Source organism: Macrobrachium nipponense, chromosome 41 (assembly GCF_015104395.2).
Source record: "Macrobrachium nipponense isolate FS-2020 chromosome 41, ASM1510439v2, whole genome shotgun sequence".
NCBI lineage: Eukaryota > Metazoa > Arthropoda > Malacostraca > Decapoda > Palaemonidae > Macrobrachium > Macrobrachium nipponense.
In genome coordinates this window covers 38,186,580-38,213,891 of record NC_061102.1, presented here as the reverse complement: position 1 = coordinate 38,213,891, position 27,312 = coordinate 38,186,580, and the positions used below count along the sequence as shown (strand labels likewise).

The 27,312-nt window shown below is 37.5% G+C and overlaps 1 protein-coding gene across 2 annotated transcripts; it reads right to left on the bottom strand.

The window, feature by feature from the left end:
• LOC135212700 (plasma kallikrein-like) lies at window positions 1-27,312 on the bottom strand. Of its 2 annotated transcripts, none has more exons than XM_064246385.1 (7): window positions 26,056-27,312; window positions 10,258-10,433; window positions 9,138-9,272; window positions 7,130-7,217; window positions 3,124-3,285; window positions 1,095-1,277; window positions 1-627 (listed from the first exon to the last, which is right to left on the bottom strand). In XM_064246385.1, the coding sequence occupies exons 1-7, from the start codon at window positions 26,129-26,131 to the stop codon at window positions 503-505; spliced, it is 945 nt and encodes a 314-aa protein (XP_064102455.1). In that variant the 5' UTR covers window positions 26,132-27,312; the 3' UTR covers window positions 1-502. The 2 variants fall into 2 exon arrangements, with proteins under 2 accessions (XP_064102455.1, XP_064102456.1); XM_064246386.1 differs by lacking the exon at window positions 26,056-27,312 and adding an exon at window positions 12,156-12,447.

The following is a 27,312-nucleotide window of genomic DNA, read 5'->3' as shown; positions in this document are numbered from 1 at the left end:
TTGATTATGTAATAATTTTATTAAGGAAATATTTACATCTTAAGTTTTTGGTATGCATTTAACACAGCTTAATTTTGGCAGAAGAGGATTGTGTAAGAAGAAGTAACTTATCATGAGAATGTAATTAAGAAATGATAAAGGTTTATCTTCTGATTGGGTTCCTCTGTTCTTATTTTTATTGAAGTATAACTTCATGGGAAATGGAAGAGAGAGAGAGAGAGAGACAGAAAACTCCTGCGATCTTACGTCCTGTTCTAGCCTGAGATCTACGTACATGGGGAATTCGGTTGTGATAAAGTCTGGGAACAATTCCCTAAGACAGCCACTCGTACTCATATTCATTCATGGGACTTTCCGTGAGTACTGAGTTGTTTTGAATATTGCGCTTTGAGAAATGATAAATCGATGCATTTTCGTAAGGTTTCCTGCTCAGAAGACGAACGCCAGGAGAAAGGCATTGCAGGACTAAAGTTGTGCGGCACCCTCAGTTCGACTCTGCACTTTAGAGTTCTTCCACAGCTGATAGAATCCAGTCCAGGTAATACTGGGTACTGGAATATATCCCTGGAAATCCTTTTGTGGCGCACGATATTCCCCAAGACACAACGCCCACGACGGTATGCTTCCCTGTAGGTGGACAATGTTGTTAGCAGCAAATACCAGAGATAAGAACACTTGCAAAAACAGCGAGATAGTGTGATTCGTTACGTAAATATATTTAGTATATAAGCTTATATGTTATGTATACTTACATTTAGAAAGACAATTATACAAATATGAGAAATCAACTGTTAAGAGGAACTGCATCAAAACCAATCCGTCTTTTGCAGATTTGGGCTTTTGCGGTTAGGGTTGATATATATTAATAATTACCAGCACACAAAATTTGCTTTCGAAATTTCACAAAAGATTCTACAAGAACCAATTCCGCAGATATAAACAGGAAATACTTGAATAATTAAAGAAGCATTCCTCTGCAATATGCAGCGCGTGATGCGTTACATCACCTATAACATAGAGTTATTATATAGAGATTAGAGAAGGGAATGACCGAGCCATAGTTGCTGAACGAAAATGATTACATCTATACCAACCTTGTTTCTCGCAGACCAAAGGTCCTCCAGAATCTCCATTGCAAGCATCAATCTTCCCAGCATCGTAACCAGCGCACATCATTCCAGGACTGAAGTCATCATAGCGTTCTTTACACGGCTGGTCTGGCAGCAAAGGGATCTCTGCTCGCTGCAGAATGTTCGCTTTGGAGTCGTTATTGGCAGCTGTTGAGTAGTAAACAGATGTCGAAATGTTTAACCAGTCATGAATAGTTTTGTTAATTGATTTCAGATTCCTACGTCTGGATTCCACCATTTCAGCAGCACATTTTGTCATTTTAATGGACTAAACGTTTAGCTATAGTAGATTCACATCAACCGTGCTTTTGATGTCTAGGCCCGTCCCTTAAGACGCTCCAGATTGACTGTTGATAAGCCAGTCGCAGGGCTGGAAAGTTGGAAACTCTCAGTCTCTCTCGAGAGTTCACATAGGCAGGATGTGTGTTCCACCACCTCTCCTGTAGGATACTTCTTTCCAGCCCTGTTACTGGCTTATCAACAGCCAATCAGGAACGTCGTAAGGGAAGGCGCTAGACATCAAATGCACAGTTGATGTGAATCTACTTACATCTCTATGTACGAAATCTGGTTGTTATACCACATCAGTCAAGGTTTTCAGAACTTTTCAAAAATAATTTGCACTATGAATGGTAGCTCTCCTTATTCAGGTCTGCTGGCTTTTATATACTATTGCTAATTTGAAAGTTCATGCCTATAAATTACTAATTTGGAGGTTCATACCTATAAATTGTTGATGTGGAAGTTCGTGCTTATATATTGTTAATTTAAAGGTTCATGCCTATAAGTTAATTTGGAGGTTGGTGCCTATAAACTTAAAATGAAGATTTGCGGTAATGAATTCATATATTGATGAAATCCTACAAAGTAAAGTTTGATACAAAAAAAAATCTGACGGCTTCAAATTCAAGGGAATTATATTTTTCGTCTCTGCTTTAGTTGTTGAACATTATGGAAAGGTTATCGGACATTATGGAAAGGTTATAATATGGATGGATTCTCACAACCGGCTCTGAGACTTCAATTACTAGAGGAGTTAACCGTTTAAAGCTTTTCAGTATTGAACAAATTGAGAAATCTGAATATCTATCATTTCAGTTCCACCTGAGAGAATCACAGTCAGGATCACAGAGTCAGTTTTATTTTTTTTTTCTTATACTTATTCTCTTTTGAATTGCCTGCACTTTGCTTGCCCATTAAAAAAAAGAAGTAAGAATGTTAACAGCCTCTTTACACAATCGTAATGCCTTTAATTTACCAAAGTATTATTGTTAAAAGGGATGGTTTGCATGTTCATGGGTACTTGGCCAGAAAAACTAAGTACATTTGAGCACCCTGTCACCACTTACTAATTCGTTAAAGCTCTTCCTTTCTTTTCTCAGATTTTTATTCTTAGATTATTTTAAGTTCATGTGTTTTTGTCCCTGGTCTTTTTCATGCATACTCAATAAGGTTTAATATTCTGGTGAGCGATAAAAGCGCTGTACATCGCGTGCTTTTGTTTCGCCTCTTCTGAGACATGACACTTTTGTCTGGGAAGTTATGGCTGAGTTTGTTGTTAATGGGAGATGGACGTTTTTTTTTTATATTGCAACATTAATGTTCTTTAATGCTTTCTACTTAACATCTTAGGAATAGGAGGCCAGAACAGACTCAGTGTGAAATAGCAAGTTTACATAAATTCTTGGGAAGACCAAGCATTGACAAAAGCATCATTTGGGTGCTGAGGGTCAAATGTGATATTTTAAGGACGAAAGCAATAAGCAGCAACATAAGGTTAGTGTCATCATCTCAGCCTCTATAATTCTTCAGTAAATTAACAACTCAGATTTAATGGAAGGGGTCAACTAGTGTTAAAAGATGAAAATAACACTGACCAGACAATGCTACAAAAACGTGGGGAGATAAAGCTTCCGAAATGATTTCATCCACTCTGCTGAAAGTAGTAAATTTTTTTATGACTGAAATACGAAAACAATGTGTCATAACTTACGATCGGTAAGACCCCATCCTGTGACCTGGCACTTATATCCATCGGTGTAAGACACTGACACTGACGGAAGGCAGACGGGTGAAACGAACCTGGACATCTGGAAGCCATTTCCCCTCTGTGGAGATATTTTCACGACAGCTATATCGTCCGAGTAAATGCCGCCTGTGCCAAAAGGGGGAAAAAATTACTCTTGGAGTCAATTTAAAGCGCATTCAATTCAAAGCTTCATAATTTGACATGGTCCCGACAATTTAGAATGTTCGCTTGTTTGAAAGAGAAGTTTTATTAGAAACTTCAGTTAAGTACATCAATTGCCTCCTCCAAAATCACATTACTATTATTATTAAGATACGTAGTGCAGATTCATTACTATAAACTAAGTTAAAACATCACTCATAGAACTACAATTATTCATTATTCCCCAGAAAAGAATATATATATATATATATCATATATATATATATATATATATATATATATATATATATGTGTATATATATATATATATATATATATATATATAGATAAATATAAGAAATTATAGTGAAAAAAGGAGTGAGAGCGGAGAGAGGATAAAATTAATGCAAAGTTTTATAACAATTGGATATATATAAATATATATATATAGATAGATAAGATAGATAGACTTAGATAGATAGATAAAAGGTAAAACGGTAAATAAGTTCTGAAAAGGCAAGTCACCAAAACAGGAAACATGCAGAAGTACAATCAGCGAAGGTCTTCTTCACATCCTCCACCCGGAAACTTCATTCATGCTCTCTTTTCATCATCCTGTCCTCTTCCATTCTTTCCACATGACCAGCCAACTGGAAACACTGATCCATCCATCCATCCATCCGCCATCAGCTATGCTAACCATTAAAAACACTCTATGTAATCCACATTTGTCGGCCATTTCAGTTCATACACCACCCTGACATATTTCCCTCTGGACATTTTCCCATCTGGACATTACCCCTCCCCCTAGTATACAGCAAGTGGCTCTATTACCCCAGTGATAGTTTAAGTGGCTGGGATGCTAGTTCTGCTAATTCTGTTAATAGTCTCGTTATCACAGTGTACGTGGACAATGTCCCACCCTCCAAATATATCCATGCAGTTGTATGTTATTCGTATGCCACTTGGTAGTTCTTCAGTTTCAGCGGTTTATGCCTTGCTACCCAACAAACAACGGCGAAGCTATGAAGTTGTTATCAAGGCATTAGTAGACAGATGTGAGGAAATGGGATTTACTCCTGATCCAACTGTTGTAATCACCGACTTCGAGAAATCTGTCATGAATGCTGTTCAAGCAGTCCTCGGTCACCATGTCAGACCGCAGGGCTGGTTCTACCATCTTACGCAGAGCACTTGTCCATAGATATAAAAACCAGGAGGAAATCAAACACTTTGTTGGTATCTTCGATGGTCTAGCATTTCTACCCCAGGAGGAAACCAAACACTTTGTTGGTATGTTCGATGGTCTAGCATTTCTACCCTAGGAGGAACCAACACTTTGTTTGTACCTTCGATGGTCTAGCACAGGGGTGTCAAACTCATGGCCTGCGGGCCAAATGTGGCCCGTGAGGTGCCAAGAGATTTTTCGACTCGAGCTACTATATCTGTTAGAACTGAGGAAAATTTAACTTAAGTTACTAAACTGTTACGTGAGACATAATAAGTTTTTACCATTCATTATTCATATGACAATAATTTATTAATTTATTTCATATTATAATTGCTGTGCTGGCAATACGGCTCTTTTATTGCAAATCTAATAAATGAGTCATAAGGAATCCATCCGAAACCAAATAAGTAATTACCAAATCTTTGATGGCCCTCGAGACCATAAACATGTGCATACCTAATTGGCCCTCCTAGAAAGGATTGAATTTGACACCCCTGGTTTAGCATTTCTACCCAAGGAGGAAATCAAACACTTTGTTGGTATCTTCGATGGTCTAGCATTTCTACCCTTGACTGATGGACGTTGACGAGGGCATAGCATTTCTGAAAAATACAACTCTTGAAGGGCTAGAAGAACTAGTTGATTACTTTGATTCAGTTTATGTATCTGGAAACATTCGTCGTGTAAAGCCATCACCCGATGTTCTATCTGCACGAATCCGGCGCCGTCCACATCTTTTTCCTCCACGAATTTGGAATGTGCTCGATGTTACCCTGGCAGGCAGGAGGGGACCACACAAACAACATGCGTGAAAGCTGGAATAATGCGTTCACTCACTCGGTTGGCCACAAGCATCCATTTTTATGGACACTCGTTGATGCATTAAGGAAGGACTGTTCTTTGGTGTCCCTTCATTGCCCTGCTTCAGGAGGAACGTGGTCAGCCAGACTCCCAAAAAACGTGTCAAAGTCCACAACACAACTTTAGGAGCGGCTCTTTGAGATATGCGTAGCTCGACGAGATGGTGAGAAGACTGTAGAACAAACTTTGAGGGATGTTGGTTTAACTTGGCTATTGTATTTGACCCTAAATATATGAATGTATTGAATATTTTAATCCTTATTGCCAAAAATAAACTTGTATTAATGACACTTTTCTTCTGTATTTGACCCTAAATACCCCACATGAACATTTTAATCCTTAATACAATTATGGTTTTATCAGTTTAATTGTTCGGTAAAAATACAATTTGTATACAGTAGGTAAATGTCCTGAGGGGAAAATGTCTGGGGAGGGGGGGGCGAATATGTCTGGGGGGGAATATGTCCTACGCTCGACACAATTATCTTCAGGTCTTTTCATTCACACTCACTATTCGAACGTCTTTTCCTAAAGGAATGTTGGCTTGACAATCCCTTCCTATATTTTTACCTTGGAGAATTTGCGGAGATACTCCAAGCCTCTTCTCAGTCTTTTGCACCACTCCACTAACAATATCCTTGCTTTGCCTCCTCTGACTCTCTTCCTCTCTCGTCCTTTCATCATCCGGAATATTTACTTCCAAATGCCTACGTGTATCAACTGCTTCCATTCTTTCAGGATCCAGATGACATTCATTATTCAGTCGCCAATTTCCATTTACTCTCAATTAACCATTCCACCCTCCATTCATGACCCACTTTCTTATCCTATACCTTTACAACTACGTCTGATTTCCTTTCTCTGACTTCTCACATCACTCCATACATAAACATTAAATAGCCTTGGAGACTTGACGAACCCTTCTCTTGGACTCATTTTTATACCAAACCAGCCACTCTCTGGTCTACATATTAATTTAAGATTGAAATTTCTTCCATCATTAAGGCTTTTAATTCACTTGCATCAATGATGTGTATATATATATATATATATATATATATATATATATATATATTTATATATATTTACAATGTATATATATATATATATATATATATATATATATATATTATTAGCTGTAGCAATAGGAAAGTTAAAAATGAAAAGACAGAATGCCAAGTACTTTCATATATTTAACACATATGTTAAATACATGAAAGTACTTGGCAATCATGTCTTTTCATTTCTAACTTTCCTATTGGCTTCAGCTAATAAACCAAAATCATGTGCTTACTTTTGTAATTTTTAGTATATATACATGTATGTATGTATAAATATATATATATATATATATATATATATATATATATATATATATATATATATATATAATGTGTGTAGTGTATTCTCAACACCCTTCATATCAGTTGCATCATCAGGTTCCAAGGTTCTTGTATGTGCCACGTTCAGCTTAATCCCTCTACATTCTAACTTCTCATAAATTTTTCAAATGAACCAACTGACGCATAGACAAACCGCAGTCCCTGTCGAAACCCACGCTGTTCTGTCAACATTTTTGTCACCTATCTTACTTTCTGATTCCAAATCAAACCATTACTATTTCCCTGGTGTACTATAGCGTTATTAGTCTCATATGTCCCATTTGCTTTTATACAAAGGAACAATTATATTTTACAGTACTAGGTAACTGAACATTGCAATTTGGTTAATAATTACTTGTTTTGAAGTTTGGGTGGACCCGCCAGCTTTCCACTGCAAACATTTGTTCGGCGTCGTCCTTCATACGTAGGTTATAATCACCTGCCTTAGGGATAAAACAACAGACAGAACTGAGTATCTAATTATTAATGTGTAATGATGAGTCGGCTAAAAATAGAAAATATGACAAGCATAATATGAGCATCGAAGAATTGTATTTCCAAATTTTACACTTAGAGATAGGTTATATCGAGTACAGTAGATCGTTTAAAAAATATATAGTACAGGAAATAAATCGTCTTTCAGGAACGAACCGTATTACTTGTGATCGGTTCACACGCTCACGTGTGAGTAAAATCACGCATAACACTGTGCTATGCGTTCATACAAAACTAATCAATCATTGAGATCAAGCTTTTTTTGCAAGAGGCCATTTATTATTTGAAATTTTCGTCGCTGGGAAATCCTTGTCTAATGTGAAGCATTGAATACTAAGTACTTTCAACTCATAGAAGTGCATATTATTTTGCGAATTTGTAAGTCTTAGAAGTTTTTTTTTTTATTGTGTGGTAGTCACTGTTTATCGATCGGTAGCTGCCTTTATTCCTCATTACTGCTTCTTTAGCGTCGTACCATCAACGTGAAAACAGATGAACAGCGCACAAAATAGCCAGCAAATATAAACTGAATTCAGGCTTGGATGACTGATCGGACCCCTTTAATGGAAGGCATTTGTAGGTCGAATGTTTCAGTCTTGGGCACTTCAAGAGGCACTTTTCTTCTGAGTGCCGGGAGCGGATTAGCCACTCTCATTCCAAGATGCTTGGAGAAAAGAGCTGATTTTAAACCCATTTTGGCTTTAATACTTATGGAAGAAATGTGGGTGAACGCAATCAGTCATCAAAACCTCAATTTCGTTTAAGTTTGCTCGCCAGTTTTTGCACGTTGATGGTAGTGCATGCAGTGAGCATTGGAGGGAACGAAAGGTAGTTACTGATCGATGAACATTTACCATCCCGCTATGACAAAAATTGATGATACAAATGCGAAGGGTAGGATGTATTTCTAATGATTTGCCTATAACAGACACCGCTTCACATTAAATAAGAATTTCCCCACCTCACACATTTCGGCTAATAAATCGTATGTAGCAAAACAGCTAGATGGCAATGATAGGGTCGTTTTAAATTAACGCATGATACTTATAATTCATTTTATTCACAAGTGTGTGAGTAAACAAGTTATCGGTATTATGATGTGTCCAGTAACCTTTCAAATGGAGAAAGAGTCGATTTTAAATCCACTTTAGTTTCTATACTTATGGAAGGAGTGGGTCTCCTTCATAGCAAATAAGCATTTTTTCTGGTTTTTATTGCTATATGTAGTGAGACACTGGGCTCGTATTGTTCTAATCCGTGGATATATTTGCAAGTTGATGTGGTTGATACGGATGTTGTTGTTGAGAGGCATTTTTATATCAAGTGTAGTCCACTTAATACTACATCAACAATGTGCTTGAATGGAAACACCGTCTGCTTAATCGTAGCTACGTATTGCTTGATCTTCTGCCGCTTCGGCCTTCCTTGTTCCAATACAACGGATCCAAAGTATATCTACCGAAATCGTCAGCCATCATGACTGAATTTTAAAAGAGCGGAGAGAACAATATTTCAATTAAGTATCGCTAACATTTGCAAGCATGAAATCTTATGCCTAAGAGCTGCAGCTGTGCAAAACATCACATTGAAAATATTGCCTTTGATCTATAAATGAGGTTTTGTAAAGTGTATCGATACCCTTACAATATCTAGAAATAGGTGATTAAAAAAGACCAAAAAGTAAATTATTATGAACTTTAGAATTTCAAGGAAAATCTCTATTCGGAGTTACTTAATTCGACTCGAATCTGTAATGAAGCTTGAAATACTACGAAGACGAGATTTTTCTTTTCCATAATAGAATTGGAGGCATTCCTGGAAAATCAGGTGGATGGTTGCGAGACATTCAGCAATGTGCAAGTGCTTACCTTAACTCTCAGGTCTCCTTTGTTAAAGCCCGAGAGACAGTGGGCAGCAGTGAGGACGTGCATAGGACTAATCACTGCTCCACCACAGTGATGTGTGAAGGCTTTCAGGCTTTGCATGTAAATTTCAAACTCTACCTACGGAAAAAAGAAGAAGAATGAGTGGGGCTTTGAAACAATTAGTCGTAGAAAATTGTGTACATGAAAATAAAATAAGTAAAACATGAGCCCAAGTTTCTTCGGCGCACTGGAGTTTTCTGTAAAGCGTATAATGATGTATGAAAATCTCAGTCACGGCTGATGAAACTTTTAACCACTGACCATGAAACTTTCAGCTAAGGCCCGGTGGTGGCCTTTTGGTAAACTAGCGCTGCCAGACGTACGATTATGGCAGTTTTTAACCTTAAATAAAATAAAGACTACTGAGGCTAGAGGGCTGCAATTTAGTACGTTTGAGGATTGGAGGGCGGATGATCAACATACCAATTTGCAGCCCTCTAGCCTCTGTAGTTTTTAAGGTCTGAGGGCGAACACAAAAAGTGCGGACGGACAGACAAAGTCATCTCAAGAGTTTTCTTTTTCAGAAAACTAAAAGTCAATCACTTAAAAAAAATAGTAAATAAATAGTTGATGAGCGTTAACTTTAAGATCAATAGCTACCCCTACACTTTTGGAAAGGACAAACATTTAAATATATGCATATATTTCAGCGGGGGGCGATTGAATCCTTAACATCGATTTATAATGGGAAGTTTTCCAAGCCCGGGTAAATAAGGAGGTTGAAGTCAGGAACGGCATATCCGAGCTTGAAACAATTATAAGACAGATTATAAAATGAACCACTGGAAAAGGTGCATTAAGAACAGCAACCCCGACTAAATATCAAACTGGAAATGTTTGCATAACTTAGCACTTACTTTGTAGTCTTAAGTAGGAATCAGTTGATAACAATATATGCGTTTCTGTGTAGATACAATTTGAAAACGGTTCACAGAACCTTCGGCAAAACCTGTGACTTAAATTTGAAATCATGAACATAAGAGAAGAGATTTTTGAGAGTTGAAACGGAAGAGAACAGGCAGAGGGACGCCAAAGGAGAGACGACTGCACTGTTCGTATTTACCTGCCACGGGTGATCTCCATACTCGGCATTTTCTCCCCCGACGACTTTGGCCGACACTTTCTGGCCGCAGGGAAACTGTTGTCGGCTGTTGTCCAGAGGAAACTTGGGGTGACCTCCATGGCGGGAAGTGGCTCGTTCGCTGTTTCTTAAAGCTGAATAACGACGAGCTTGCGTGCCTGTTGACAGACGGAGTCATTGTGATTTTCACATCTGAATTCAAAGTTTACTAAAGTGTACAATGACATTTTTAGTTCTAATCAAAACTTTAAATTGCGTTCATGTCTCTATGAACCACCTGTTAACTCGGGTATTTGTTTTACATTTTGCTTTATTTAAGACAAAATTCTATTTTGTTATATACCCATACAGAATGATTTTATAGTCCAGAATTTACATGAAAAAATTTAAGGAGGCAGTCAGAATTCACACTAAAATAATATATATATATATATATATATATATATATATATATATATATATATATATATATATATATATATATATAATATATATATATTAGCTACTTGGACATTGTTGTTGGTCCTTGGGTTTTTGTTACCCTACTGCCCACCAGTCTATACCCAGTTATAAAGGGTTACCAGTTTTTGCCGGGGTCAACTTTTTAAGAAGGGTGTTAATGGAAAAAAAAATTAATAACACAGACCGTTGTACCTCTGTAACGCCACTCCGTGCAAAAGCGGAAAAGGAATATACTGGATATCATCGTCACTATAGCTTCCAACGAAGTGGACTTTTGCAAAAGGCCTCTGTGAAATTCTGCCACTGATGTCCCTCCAGCGTTTTCTGCCACCTTTTGTCTTTCCTGGGCTCTGCTCTCCGGAAATCTCCCCTTTTCTCTCAGCTCCCTTCTCATCGTTGTCGCCCAAATAGATCTGGGTCTTCCATCACTCTCGGTACCCACAAGTGCCCAGCTAACGCTATCAAATACTATTCTCCCAGAGGTTGTGCAAAAGATATAAATATTTTCCTTTCAGAGGTGGCTTCACGCCTCACTCCCCCTTGCACCCCCAAACCCACAGCCATGTTCCTTTTGATTGCTATCTGTCGGTAGTTCACTATTTAGCTCAGCAGGGGCACTTTGGGTTTCATTGTGATAAAATAATTTCGCCTGGCTCAAGACCGAACCTGGGCAATCTCATTGGCGTGACATGCATCCTACAGCTACAGTAGATTATTATGAGGACCTTTATAGAGTGAAAAGGCTCTAGCTAAGCATGTCTCCTCGAATCAAGCTCGTTCGCTTTAAGGAAATTGTGTGACTATATTTCCACTAACTGATAAGGATTCACTTTGGGTTTAGAGATTTGTGCAGAACGAAAATGATTTATTTGAATAAAAGAGAACAGAGGGAAACGAGATAAATACTTTTTTTCATGTGGAGGCAGAAAAAAGATAATCATGTATTGTAAAACAGAAAAATTATTGAAAATTAAATGAACTTCTTCCCTCCTTCCCTAAATGCATGCAGAATATTCCTTATTGCTGTTACAATAAGAATCTTGACCTTTCACTTCGTACAACCTTTATCTGATAAAACTAACTAGAAAATTATTTATACTGAAGTGTTGTGCAAGAAAGATAAATCAATATCGGTCTACCTGTTTTGGTCTCATAATTATGTTTGCAGAGAGGCTAATCAAATCCAGCGTGGCCCTACCCATCATGGCACCAAACAGGCCAGCAGTGAAAGTTGTCTCTTCAACATACGTAAATAAGAGAAAGAGAGCGAGAGGGGAAAAAAGTAGATGGAAAAAAAAATATAAAAAAAACTTCCTGCTTCACCGAACTGCGCACTTTAGATTCGTGTAGATCAAGATGACGACATCTGGAAGTGAATAGTGCAGTTCTAATCAATAAAAACAACAGAGGGGACTTACTGAAGTTATAGTAGCCTAGATGCCGAAACTGCAGAACCATAAGACGTTTTTAAGCCTTCTTATGTTTCATCGCTGTTTTTCTCAAAAAACAAAAAATGCAGACTGGTAAAAACCAGATTGGCCAAAGGTACCACACTGGTATTATGGGTCAAAGGAGTGAAAGGAAGAATCCGCGAAAGAGAGATATATAGAGAGTGTGACCCAGAATATCACTACATGACAGGGGACACGCCCTGCTAGTCTGTTTATTTACACTGAGTTTGGCGCCACGTGGTCCTTTCGCCATATTTGGAACGCTGCGCTGGAGAGTATCTGCTGCATTCCTGAGAGCATCGATAACACCCACACCCGCAACTCTCTCGGACCTTTGCCCAACCGTCCTTCTACGTAGACTACGGTTTCTTCTTCTGCATTTTTTTTTCTTTTTCTAGTTCTGTATTCATTTTGCGCATCTCATACCACAGTTAAATTGTATTAAAATAGCTAATGTTGACTCCTGTAATTTTGCTTTTATGAGCTGTGTGTGAGAAACTGCAAATCATATATAAAAAAGTATAATGTGAAGATGAAATGTGAATTATAGGCTGATCAGTAGTAGTAGTAGTACGTAGTAGCAGTAGTCATAGTAAAAGAAAGAAAACAAATCGTAGCTTATCAACACACAATTAGATGCCGTCACAGTAACGTAAACAGAAGGCGAACATTTACACAAACAATGAAATATGTTTTAATGGAATACGTTTTACAGTAGTCTTACAGTGATACTGTTACACCACAATGTAGAAAAACTGTTTTCCCTTTCCCTCTCGTGTAATGGACATTATGACTCCATACGATCTCTCTCTCTCTCTCTGGAACCTTAGTGCGTATGTGTGTCAGTGTGTCTCGCTATCTCGTCACAGATGAAGTTTTTCTTCTCCAGTTGCATGACTTCCCTTCAGAGTGTGCAACATCATTTACATAAAACGCATTTTTCTTTTCGTCCTATTTCGTTTTCTTTGCAACTGCTACATTGGAAAGTCTGCGGGAAGTCTGCCAATAGAAATATTTAGGTCAGTGGGCCACCCAAATCCTTTTACTGGGCCGTTCGTTTTTCCGTAGCGAATACTTTCGCTTTTATCCGTTACATAGCTGTCATTACGTGTGAACAAACCCTTTCCTTTCCTCCTTCTCTCCTTCTTTTCTTCTTCTTCTTCCTCCTTTGCAGTGGGTTTTCACTGTCGCCTTCGTGACAGCCTGCGTCTCTTGAAATAAAGCTACCATCGGTCTATGGCTCTAGACAGACCCTAGGGGCATCCTGTTGAGGATGTCCCCATAACGGTTTATGCACCTGTTTATCATGTGCTTTTTAGAACCACGTGCAGGATGATTTGTTTATTATTTCTCGTTAGGTATAACTTAAACCAGAACTCCAAGGACTACAAAATAGGTTGGTAGGTTTATGCGATCTGACATATAAGGATAAGCGTCAGAGTACCTTATAATAAAAAAAAAAACTTAACAAAACAAGGAATCTAATTACCTTTCTGATGTTTTATGACGTAGAGATTGGTTGCCATTATTATTATTAAAAAGCTTTTCATTATTATCCTCCAAAAGCTTTCCATTATCCGCTTCTTAGTCACGGGTATCTCAGTTTTGAAATGAATATTAGATCGCTCAGTCAAGCCGTTTCGGTGTTTTCATATTGCAGCTTCAACAAAGTATAGTTAGTTAGTGACATCTGTTTAATATACCTGTGTGGAGGGTAGTGCCATCGGTGCACCTCCTGTTGTACACTGTAGGTATTACTTAAGCTTTGTTGCAACGTCCCTTCGGCTCCTAGCTACAACCACTGTAACTGCTTTTACTGTACCTCCGTTCATATTATCTATCTTTCACCTTGCTTGCCACCCTCGCCTAACAATAGTTGCATAGTGCTACAGCGAGGTTTTCCTCCTGTTACACCTTTCAAACCTTCTTTACGCTCAATTTCCTCCCCAGAACTGAATGATCTCATAGGTCCTAGCACTTGGCCTTTGGCCTAAAGTTCATATTAAAATTCCAATTTGTCTAAGACTCATTGTCACCTTGGAGAGGGAAGTGCAGCGTGCAGTTGTCTAAATAGAACCGTAGAATCGGGAAAATTTAAAGACTTTTATAGCAGAGAAATTATTTTTTAGGTGAAAATGACGCGTTACTGGCTGAGCAAAAGTGGCTGAAACGAGGATGTTATCAAGTCAGGTCTCATACAAAAAAACCACAAAGAAAACAGCGAAGAGTTTGTCCAATAATCATTTCGTTTGCCAGATTGGCAATGGCCTTACAGTAGTTGCCAGCAGCTCAGCTGTTGTGGCATATCTATGACCAGAGTAAATCACTGATAACCAGTTGATGGTGAGGTTTGCGCGGCTTTTGATTATTGTGATTAAGCCACAGTTACACAACTTCAGATTTTCAGGTTTTTGTTCTAATATCCTGTAAGAGCTTCATGTGTGTCTGTATGGACTATGACAACAATAATTATAACCATGCACACCAAAATATGGTAGTAATAGCACATCCATTTACACACGAGATTTCCACACGTGTTGAGTAATCTTCCATACTTACGAATGCCAAACAACAACTGACTTTTATCCCATTCGGATTATGTTTCTTGGTTTTTACTCACTGTGCACTATGAATTATGTAAGATAAATATACCAAATGCTATCGGGTGTTAGGACCTACGCCGAGTGGAACCGATGTTAACCCATGGGAATGTTCTCTAACTCGAAATGGTAACGTGGTAGAAAATGAATAATTATGATCCCCAAAGGAATGAGATCATTGCGGACTCTGGCAATAAGTTTCAAGTACTTGCATCCCAAATAAGGGCCTGTCTTAAAACTAATAGCTTTGTTTGTAGATGAAAAAAATAATTTGGTTTACAGTTAAGAACTAAATCCCCTACTGTGTATGACGCTCCGAGTGCATACCAAGTAATCTTTGTCCGGTATGTTGCAAGGCCCAAATATGGCATATTGAAAAGCATTCATTCAGGTCATTTATCTTGCGTAGTCTAACCTAAGTGATAACTACGGGTTGTCTGTGACGACAGTCTACTCTACCCCTAGATAAGGTTACTTGAACATTCTACTTGCTACTAACCCCCGTAGCCCGCCCTGGAGCTATCCTAGCCTTGTGGCTTACCAGATAAATTAGATGCGCCTTATTGAGCTCTACAACATATTCAAATGGCATCCCGATACAAGGATTTCCCGAATTTTAGCGTTCTGTCAGGAGAAATGAGATCTATATTCAAATTTTAGTATATACAAATCTTATCTAATATCTCGAAGAGTTTCAACTGTATTTAAATAATGTTTTTGGCATGTTTTATAATCAAATTATGTCATCTGCAAAATTTGAAAAAATGCTTTGAAGGCATAAACATTATACAGTATAAATAAAACGTACCTATACCATATGAGAACTAAATATGGAAACATTCGTTTGCATGTTGAAAATATTAGACAGGCAAAGAATTCACTCAAAATATTTATAGGAGAAATCTTGACAACAACATGACTAAGCGAAACACCAGAGCCAGAGAATTAAAAAACGCTTGGAAACACTTTCGCCAAACGTGTGTGTATGGGAGCCTTTGGGCGAAAGAGAAGAGTCTTGTCACTTTTCATTACGGTTACTTACTCGTTTCCACTGACTGAGATGTCGAAGGAAAACTACATTGTATTTTTCGTACTTTTCCAATGCACTTTTTCCCTCTCCCGGTCTCCTATGATTATAAGTCTTTATTTGTGTATACAAGCATCCAATCACACACACAAGCATATGTGAATCAGCAACATCATTCAAGGAGATACACGGAGGTAAAAGGGTGTAGGAAATACCAAAGGTTCTGCAGGGAAAAGCTCAGCTTTTAATGAAAGGATCCTTGACCTACTGAGGAAGATAAGCTGAACACGAGATCGGCGTTCCCTCATTGCATTCTCTGGATGGGAAAATTTCCCTTTCCACAATAGATTACCGGAGGCTGGTTCTTGACCGATGACTCGGGAGGAATTGCCGGAACTTGCTCCTGCAGGAAAGTTGTTCCCCGTAATACCCGCCTCCGCGAATGGGGCCAGTCTTTCCTTTCGTTTTCCCTCCATATTCTTAGGTAGAAAGGTCAATCATTTGTTGAGGGATAGCGCATCAAAATCGGATATAGAAAGAGACGACTTTCACAACATGTCCGTCTTGCAAACATGTCATTCCTGGCTACCCATCATAGTTTTTAAAAACTAAGCAGCTTCGTTAATGTTTGAACGAACAGATTCCGAGGAAAACGGTCAGATTAAAAGAGAGAAATTGGAAAAGCACTGAGCAATTGAATGACTGAATACACAGGCGGAATGTCCATGGGAACGGGTGTTAGTTTTTGTGATAAATAGTAGAACTGCAAGGTATACATAAAACTAGAAAATTCACCAATAGGCTGATTGCAATTGTTTAATATATTTGTTTTATATAGTTTATTTCTTTAATATGTTTGTTTAATGATTTTTTTATGAGTTCACTGACAGTGAACTCATTTTAGTAAACAAATGAAATAACTTTAAAGGGCTTACATCTCTGTGCTCCTCGCCATAGATATATCTATGCTTCTTCCGACTATATCTCTGTGGCTTATTCAAAGCACACAGGCAGTAACCGGCCTATGAGACCAATCATTAAACATTCTTATACCTTTGATAGGAAACATTTCCGACATGAATGTAAAAAAAAAAAAAAAAGGTCGACCTCATAAACAAATTGAATATTTTGAAATTGAATTTTGATTTTAATATGGTTAGTTTAGATGTCGACGGCTTATTTACAAAAGGAACTGCAGATGATTTACTTGAATTTTTGGAGGAAGAATGAGAAAGTTATGCTATTCCTTTAACTTCAGCAAAGGAGAATTCGGCATGGCTACGGGTAATCCCTTATCTCCTGTCCTTGGTAATATTTACATGAGATTTTTTTTTTTATAAGGTTCTTACCAAGAATTTTGCCCCCAAAAGTTATGTTGTTTTAGATATGTAGATGATATTTTCTGTAAAAGTAAATTTTCTTGATGTGACTCTCCATGAACATGATAAAATTACAACTTTTCAGTCTTTCGAAAATCAGCTAACATTGCATCTTTTGTTCATTTTTATTCCAATCATCATCAGATTGTTAAATTCTCTATTTTTTCTGGGATGTTCTTAAGGGCTTTGCGTGTTTTTAGCCGGCAGTTCATTGATGCTGAGATTAAAATTATTTATAAGATAGTATTGCCTTGCAACTTAAATACCTGAGGACTTTTGTAGATGTAGCATGGAAAAGAGCCATTTTATTTAACTAATAACACACTTGGATTTAATAAGCATAATATTCTCAAATTACCGTATGATGGAAGGTTTATAGAAATTCCTAGAATTTGGAAGCTTTTCAACATAAATGTTGTTTTCAGTAACTTTAGGGTTAAGAGTTTAGAAATGAAAAATCCTCCAAAAGATGTTTCTGGCTGCATATATGAAATTCCTTGTACAAAAAAAAATGTGATAAAATATATTATGGACAAGCGGGAAAATCACTTTCACAACGAACCAAAACAACACCATTATTCTGAGAGAACTGGCCAAATATCGAATACATGATTCGTACATATGAGAGATTTCGATCATCCTATTAACTGGAGTCAGACAAGTTCCACAGTCCCGTGTAGCGACACAGTTAAAAGGGATATCATTGAATCTTGTTTTATCAGCGACACAATTAAAAGGAATATCATTGAATCTTGTTTTATTAAGTCAAGTAATGGAAGTGTTTTAAATTTAAGTCTTGGTTTATGTAAACTCGAAGTCTTCATATTAAAAATAGTTGTTTATACATATAAGCAACAAAATTAATATTCAATTTATACATATTTTCGAATTTTGTATGGCTAAGCTTCCGTATCTCTTACAGTTAAGTCTGTAGTTTTAGTTTGTGATCTCGTGATCCCCATTTATCCTAGATCATCTCACTCTTTATTACCCTTTTGACAATTAACCATCTTGTTTTTTTGTTCTTTTTGTTTACCTTGTCACCTTTTCAACTGTCTCATTTAAGCTCCGAAGATGCTTAAATAAACAGGTGAAAGCGCTGACTTCTGCCTATCATTTTCCTGTGGTATTTACTTATATACTGAAGTCAAGTGCTTCTACTGTGATTTTTAAGCATATCTATCTATCTATCTACTACTATCTATATCTATCTATCTATCTATCTATCTATCTATCTCTACTCTCTCTCTCTCTCTCTATATATATATATATAATATATATATATATATATATATATATATATATATATATATAATATATATATATATATATATATCACCACCGAGAACACCGGGATTAAAACTCTTCACAGATGTGCAGAACGATTTAGGCCCATCCTGGTAAAATTCTTGGTGGGTTTCCTCTACGATAGAATAGGACATGGGGCTAACATCTTCTCCCCAAAATTATTTCCGAGAACCAGAAAGGAGCAACCCTCTGGAATCAGTCCTCCTAAGTGGAGAGGTGGGTAGATCGAACCCCACTCCCCGACATCAGAGATTACTTCAAATGGATCTATAGCTTTGTAGTGACAAGCGTATCCAAAAGAGCGCGAAGAGTTCGAGGAGAGGGCATTGTGGCTATTATAATAATTACATTCGTATCTGGTACATAATCACCTATAGATTTGTCTCCATAGAGTAGAAGGTGCCAGTCACCTGACATCCCACTCTGTTTGCAACCCAGCGCAGTATATTATTGTAGATTCACTTCACCCGTGCATCTCATGCCTAACGCCGTTCCTTACGACGCTCCTGATTGGCTGTTGATAAGCCAGTCACAGGGTTGGAAACTCTCAGTCTCGAGAGAGAGTTCACATAGGCAGGATGTATATGCCACCTCTCCTTTTTCAAAAGTTATAATTTTCATTACACCTCAGTTTTACTGCAGGAAAGTAGTGTTTCGCAATTGCATCACTAAACATCGACAAGCCGATGATTTAAGGATTATAATGATATAGGAATTATGAAGAAGAAAATCGTAATATATAATAAAAAGGAATAATGAGAGGGATATATGGGGATTGATTGTAGCGAAAGAAAAATCAGTGGGACGAATGAATTTTCTCCATAAGGTATCAATATTTAAGTAACGATTTTATATATATATATATATATATATATATATATATATATTATATATATATATATATATATATATATATATATATATATATATATAGAGAGAGAGAGATTAATATTGATACCCCCGTCTATAATTTTTGGTACCATTGTCTTCCATGACTTTTAAACTACAAAACTGTATGAAACACAAGGTGATAAATGATGAATGCACTGCGATCTCATAAGCTATGAAAGAATATATTTTATATTAAGAATCTTATGTTTGTTTCACTATAAATATTTTCCCACTCAGTTTACTGAAGTACATAATTCTTATATCATTATAATCCTTAAATCATTGGCTTGACGATGTTTAGTGATGAAATTGGGAAATGCTCCTTTTCTGCAGGTAAAACTGAGATGTAACGAAAGTTATAACGTTTGAAGGATGTTGGAACACAAATGTTGCCTACGTGAACTCTCGAGAGACCGAGTTTCGAGCCCTGTGATTGGCTTATCAACAGCCAGTCAGGAGCGTCGTAAGGAACGGCGTTGGGCATGAGATGCACGGGTGAAGTGAATCTACTATATTAAACAGGTGCATAATCCACTACATGATAAAGACTCTCTAACTCCGTCCTTGCCGTGGATTTGAACTTCAACCCTCTAGTGACAATAGGGAGCCATTATAACATATGTATGTGTGTATATATGTATATATATATATATATATATATATATATATATATAAATATATATATATATATATATAAAGTGTAAGTATATCTACGTTTTCTTTTGTGTCTGTAGTTACGTGTATGGTAGGTAGAGTATACTTACGCTTTTTTTTGAATCAAAGAAAATAAAACAGGACTGAAGAAGGAGACTAAAGTAGGAAACTCGTTTGCCTCACAGAAGCGTTCCCAAGTCAAGTAAAGATACTTGAAGATAGAGAAGATGTCTGCAGTTGAGTTACCGAACAAGATTTGTTTTATCGGGCTATACGAATTCATAGCTGCTTTCTTCTGATTTAGAAAGCATCGTCCAGACGGGAAATGCTTGAACTAAGCGACGTTATCGGTTAAGGATGGAAATGACTTAGAGCATTTAAATACGAGAAAATAAAGGTGATTTAATCGTTTTTTTTTTCTTTTATCGTCATCCAGAATCGCTTCTTATATTTAAGAAACGGGAGCGATATCTCTTTCATTCACAATAAATGTATCGGTCAGAATACTAAACTATATAAAGATAAAAAAAAGTCCTATATAGATGGAATATAATCTCGCCCGTTCTCTCCCTCTATCTCTCCGCCAAGTTCAGCGGGTACGCTGCCTCCCATAAAAGAAAGAAAAAGAAAAGTAGATTGAATCATTTCTTGATTCCTGAAACCCCGATGTGATTTGCCGTCATCCGAAACTATCGCTTTTTCGAAGTCATTATCCGAGACAGAAATGAATAGGAAAAGATAATTATGTATATATTTTCTATAATGACTTTTCAACCATGACGTCACACGACAGTCCTCTTTCCCTCGCCCAAAGGAGTTTTAAGAGATGTCTGCAACTTTCACAGAAAGGGCGAAAGCAAAGAAACAATGAAGGAAGAAAGTCGCTTTGGAAGAAAGAAAGTGACTGTCGGAGAAAGTTGTCGCCATAATTATGTGGTATGGAGTGGCCCAAGTGATAGAAAATACTATGCTCCTTCGACGGCAGCGAATAAAGGGCATTCATCTTGGTGTTCTGGCAAGAAGTGATACTTTCTTTTTTTCTTTCTTTTTTTCTTCTGTGAATCACCCAGGTTACAGCTGTTTCCTTTGCCAGATGATTTCTCTTGAATCAATTCATTGACGAGATCTCACTCTGTCGTGGAAACTCTGCAATATACGGAGAGACGCCCACAACAACTTCCAATTTTTTTTTTTTTTTTACCTTTCCGTGGGGCAACTCCTCACCCGACATGTTACACAACTGGTGAGAGGAGTCAATGTCGAAGTATTAAAGAAAAGATGAAGAAAACTGAAGAAACAATTTGTAAAGATGTGAAAATAAATGGTATCATTTGATAGGTGTTTATGTGTAACAAGGTTATTGACCTTAGAACAGCACGTCTTTAAAATCCCATTCCATGTTATCTATAGGCTTATTACTTCTTTGGATAGACCTTCGAATGAGAATTATTATATTCCTCTGCAGAAAATGTTGTCATAGTTCCGCTTCCAGTTGAGACGCCGCGTAACTGCTTTCAGAGATGATTGTTAATTTACACAAAATAATTTGATAACGGGTACAATCTGGTGTTGGTCTGCTTCAATTTTTCTTCCATTTTCTCTTAATCTACACTATGGGTTTTCCTGTTCTTCCGAGAGATCAATGAAATTTCCATCTTCGTTTATCATCGAATGCTAACACGCATGCATGACATGCACTAGCATGGAGAAAATATATCCGCACATGAATATGTACAATACACATGCAAACGTCCCCATATTTGTATTTATTCCGTATAGACTCGCGCGGACATGAATGTGTGTACTGCCACTGGACCTACTGCAATTGTCCAATTAAAAAAAAAAAAAAAAAAAAAGACTTTTTAAGATGGAAGTAGTTGCAGCAAATAACCATATCTAAAAGTCCTCTGCCTTCATTTAAATAAGGGTTGTTGTAATTCAGGTCGTACCTGGCTGGCATGCAAAGCCAGTCGGCATCAGTATTCCGTGTAGGTGCCAATGTCGCACTCCTTTTGGTTGTCAAAGTCCTTCGTTCCTTCTGCCGTAAATTTGTGGAGCGTCTTACTTCTAATATTGCGGATGTTCGTCTCCTAAGTTGAAAATGGCCTGTAATGCAACTCATAAGAGTCATTGTTTTCATCTTTATTTTTAGTTTTTGAATTTATTTCGGAACTGCTGCTTGGAAATGTATTGAGTTGCTCGTTTTTATACCTATTCATGTAGCCCTCTCGTGTACGCATTCACATCTGATTCTCATGATCAGAATCTTGTATTTGATTGTGCATATATATATATATATAGTATAAATATATATATATATATATATATATCAATATATATATATATATATTAATATATCTATATATATATATTATTAAATAATATTATTATATATATATATATATATATATATATATATATATTCCTAGTGTGTGCATGGGGGAAGAATCAGTATGTTTATTTTTATATCTGCTTCTCTATGCGAGCGATTTCTACTCTCTCGCGAGCATTGTCAAGTGATTTCTGAAATGCTGCTCTTTTAAAGTTAATCAATGTGAGGCTGTATGCCACCTCACAGTTTCCTACCTATTTCCCCTTAACTTTTGTAATACTTAATTATCTATGTTCATCTATAGACATATTAAATTGTACTTGTACTGGATACTTCTTGCTCTCTGCAAGAGTCACTTGTATTTCAGATCAACTCTTCTACTCGTCTGGTTTTCTTCTTTATCATTTTTTTTATAATGGCGTCTTATGCGCATCGTCATACGCACAACGGTAATCAAATACAAGATTCTGATCATGAAAATCAGATGTGAAAGCGAACACGAGAAGCTACACGAATAGGTATAAAAACGACCAACTCGATACATTTCTAAGCAGCAGTTCCAACATAAATTAAATAAACTAAAAATAAAGAACAAAACAATGACGCTTATGAGTTGCATTACAGGCCCTCTTCAACCTAGGAGACGAACATCCGTCATATTAGATGGAAGACGCTCCACACATTACGACACAGAGAATGAAGGACTTTGACAACCAAGTGGAGTGTGACATTTGTCCCGTAATGTTGTCTTCTATTGAAGCTAACGAATAATACCTTTTATATTCATATTGAAACAGAAGGGAATTGGATGAATTGATAGATGAAATGGTAGAATACACGTACCCACACGCAGAGTATGATATTGGAGAAAAGGATGTTGCAGTTAAGCAGGAAATACCCGGTGAGTGGAGGACTGTCGTCGAATGCGTAAAGATGGTGTCGACGTCTGTTCCTGTTACCTAATTCTATATTTGACAATCTCTATCTACACAGTACTGGCATAGTTAAGCACTACTAGATATTATAGATGTGCATTCCATTAACATAGAAAGTACAGCAGCATCAAACTCGGGAAATCCGCAAACAATCTGAAATGTCCACCGCACACAAGTACACACAGACACACATACGCTCGGATTTATATGTAACATACACACACACACACACACATATATATGAGTCATATCACATTACCGTGATTCATGTATATACATCGAGCTACAAATGTCCTTTAATATCTAATTCCGAGGTAGAGCGAATTAGATATTAAAGGACATTTGTAGCTCAATGTATATATATATATATATATATATATGTGTGTGTGTGTGTGTGTGTGTGTGTGTGATCCGAGTGTATGTGTGTAGCCTACTTGTGTGTGGTAGACACTTCAGATTGCTTGCGTATTTCCCGAGTTTGATGCTTCTGTACTTTCTATGTTAATGCATCTATAAATAGATGAAGATTGTTAAATATGGAATTAGGTCACAGGAAAAGACGTCGACACCATCTTTACGCATTCGACGACAGTCCTCCTCTCACCGGGCATTTCCTGCTTAATTGCAACATCCTTTCTCTTCTCCAATATCATACGCTGAGTGTGGGTACGGGTATTCTACCATTTTATCTGATTATTCATCCCATTCCCTTTTATTTCATCATGGATATAAAATGTATCATTTTTTGCTTCGATAGAAGAAGGAAATTACCAAAAAATGCTACCAAAATTCATTGATGTCATAAATGCCTTACAATATAAAAGAATAAAAGTCTTCAAGAGAGAGAGAGAGAAAAAAAACAAGAATTAATGTTAACTGCATTAAAATGGAACTTGATAACAACTCTAAACAACTCCAGAAGGATTACATGAAATAAAAATAGTTTACGCGGATGTCATAGATGGATTAGACATTGGAAAGTAAGAAGGCAGCCAGCAAAGTCAATGTCGGAAAAGAGGAAAGAATTGGCATAGGAAGAAAGTGAATTTTGGCGATGAAATTCACCGAAAGTAACTCTCTCTCTCTCTCTCTCTCTCTCTCTCTCTCTCTCTCTCTCTCTCTCTCTCTCTCTCTCTCTCTCTCTCTGTCGTTATTTTCAGATTTAGAATGACCGAACTAGCAATGGCATTGAATTTCACAAACGAAAACATTTCCACAGCAGTAATTTCAAGTGAACCATTCACGGGTCATCGAGAGTAAATAGAATCTATCTAAAGTAGGAAAGCTCTTGACGTCATCGGTTTCATTCTTTATTGTGTAAAATGAAATGGAGGTAAGCTAACAACTGTACTACGTTTTCAGCTGAAATAATTCCTCGCGAGACGTTATGTCCCTAAGGATACCATTTTTCTACATTTGATGAAGCTCTGCTGAAATTTTACTCCAGACGAAATTTGACATTAGTGTGACAGAAACGCTTCAAAACTGGTGCAATGAATGACAATGTTTATTCTATATTGAAAAAAAAAAACTGGAATCGACAAATACAACGTTAAGCAACTGGAAGTTATTCATGCCAAACCTAATTCTGCTCTTTGGCAATGCTATTGTAATCGTATCTTCATCTTTTTTAATCGTATCTTTATCTTTACAATCTCATATTTAACTGTTTAGTTGTATCTAATCTTTTTAATCGTACCTATATCTTTTTTAATCATATCTATATCTTTTTAATCGTATCTGCGAGTATCTATCATTCGACGGCATACTCACGGTCTAGGTATATTATACCTAGACCGTGGCCGTACTAAAACTCGCACACATTTACGTGGGAATTTTCGTCCTTTTAGAAGACACGATTGATTGTTTTTGAGGTCCATGGGAGGGAGCCGTAGCGGCGTGTCCGTCATGAAAACCGCAATTAATCCGTTTGTGAAGAATCCACATCTGTCCGAAGTAAGTCACCGCGTCAATTATCGAGTCAGCTGGATAACGGATATGTAGATGGGGATCCAAACAAGTGGAATCTTGAGCAGTTTCTCTCGCAGCGGAGGACCTGTTTCGGTTGGCGTATGATGAAAGTGATGGTGGTGGGTCACTGGGGGGGGGGGGGGGGGTGAGGACGTGGGGAGGGGAAGAGAGTATCTTGCTTCTCCGGACTTTTCATTTCCCTTTAGAATCTTGGATCAATTTTGGTAATCTATCTCAGACTTAGCGGATACGAATTCCAGTGCATTGTTGTAGAAATACAGCAAAAATCAGTTTTTCATCTAAGTGATAGCAGGCCGTATAGGTACTAGACTGTGTTAACTTCACCTTCCATCTGTTTATTGTAGACCGTAAAATATGAGTAATTATGAATTAGAGACGATTATTTTACGGAAGAAAGGTCCCTAACCGACTTAGCTCCATCCTTTTCACTTTTAAATCTTGAACTCTTATCCTCGATGTTTCCGGAATTCTTTTTTTCTTTTTTTTCTTTTTTATCTCGTTGCTGACTTTTGCTGTTGTGATTCCAGGTTATAATAATGATAAATTCTTTACTAAAAAGGCAGGGTATTCTATAGTGTAGGTAGAACATTTCACTAATATTTTCCTTTGTTTCTTAATCTCGTTTTATACTGTGTTCAATCCCATTAAACTTAGTTTACACAATTAAAAGCCTGCAGAAATGAGCACAAAAATATCTGAACCTTAAATTAAACTAATTTTACGATTTCCAAAAAGCCTGGAGAGCTTACCTGTCACGAATATGATGCAGAGCAGGATGAGGTGTCCCGATGCTGGGTAAAACGAAGAGAAGACTGAGGGAGCCATCCCGCTCGGTAGCTAAGAGTCCTCCTTTTCTATCACTCGTTCTTAAAACTTGACTCTTGTTGTCCTCTCGCTGGTGCGCTCGAGATGGTCTTCAACGTTTTGCCGAAGCACAGCCGCAACTTAGAAACGATTCGAAGTGGTTGTCGCGTCTGAAACACCTTTGCAAATGAGGGAACTAACGCCTAACGCAGATATCGTTAGTCCACGAAAAGACTCATTTATCTTTAGAGATTTTAAACTAAGAGAATTTAACCTTTGAGAAAAGCCTAAGGACGGCGTTTCTAGCATTCGTCTCTCTCGAAGTCACGTGTGTGTGCCGATGGGGGAGCGCTTAGTCGAAAGGGAACGTTGCTAGCGGTGTCAGCGGTACTTTTGCTTTCTTTCTCCGGGTGCAAACGGAAATATAACGGGCCGAAGGTCTCGGTCTTTTCCTGTTCTTTTTTTCCTTTCCCTTCGCTAAGAATGCCTTTCACCTAATAGTAGGAGTTATCCAAGGATTGGGCGATGGGAGAATGGTAGCGGGAAACTAGATGTAGGTCAGTGAGAATGAGGTTTCAGGTTAATGAATATGCTCCATCTTAAAACTTCAGGTACAAAGTACGAAAAACTAGTCCTTCCGGATACATTCATCTATAATTCGCTTAGTTTCGAGGTAAATTCTAAAGATAATGGCTGTCTTGGTCTGTGCACAATATGGAAGGCAAAGCAGTCAGCTGTGCCAATGAACGGGATCATAAGCAGAGAAAACGGCCACTTCGTTGCAAAGCTGTGTTTTTGCCACAGTCGAACGAAGCAAGTGACTGAAATGTGCTAAGGGAGGCAAAGCACCGTATGGCTACTCCGGTGGGTGAGTTGACACTGAAAGCTGGCTGCTAACCTCACAGTTGAGGTACATATAGTTCTCACCAAACCTTCACAAGTCTGTGACGTCATACCACACGGATACACACGCACGTACAAATGCGAAACACATCAAGATGGATGATAAAAGAGAGAGAGGCGAAATTTCAAGAATTAAAAAAAGAACCGCGTCACCTTGCTCCAAGAAAGCATTCGGAAAGTGCCTTATCACGTGATCTGAACTACTGCAATATGACGCAGAAAGTAGAAGTAGGAAAGGATTCCGCCAATCCCTTCTTCTGGAAAAGGGAACACTTCCATGACCCCAGACGGCGAGAGTG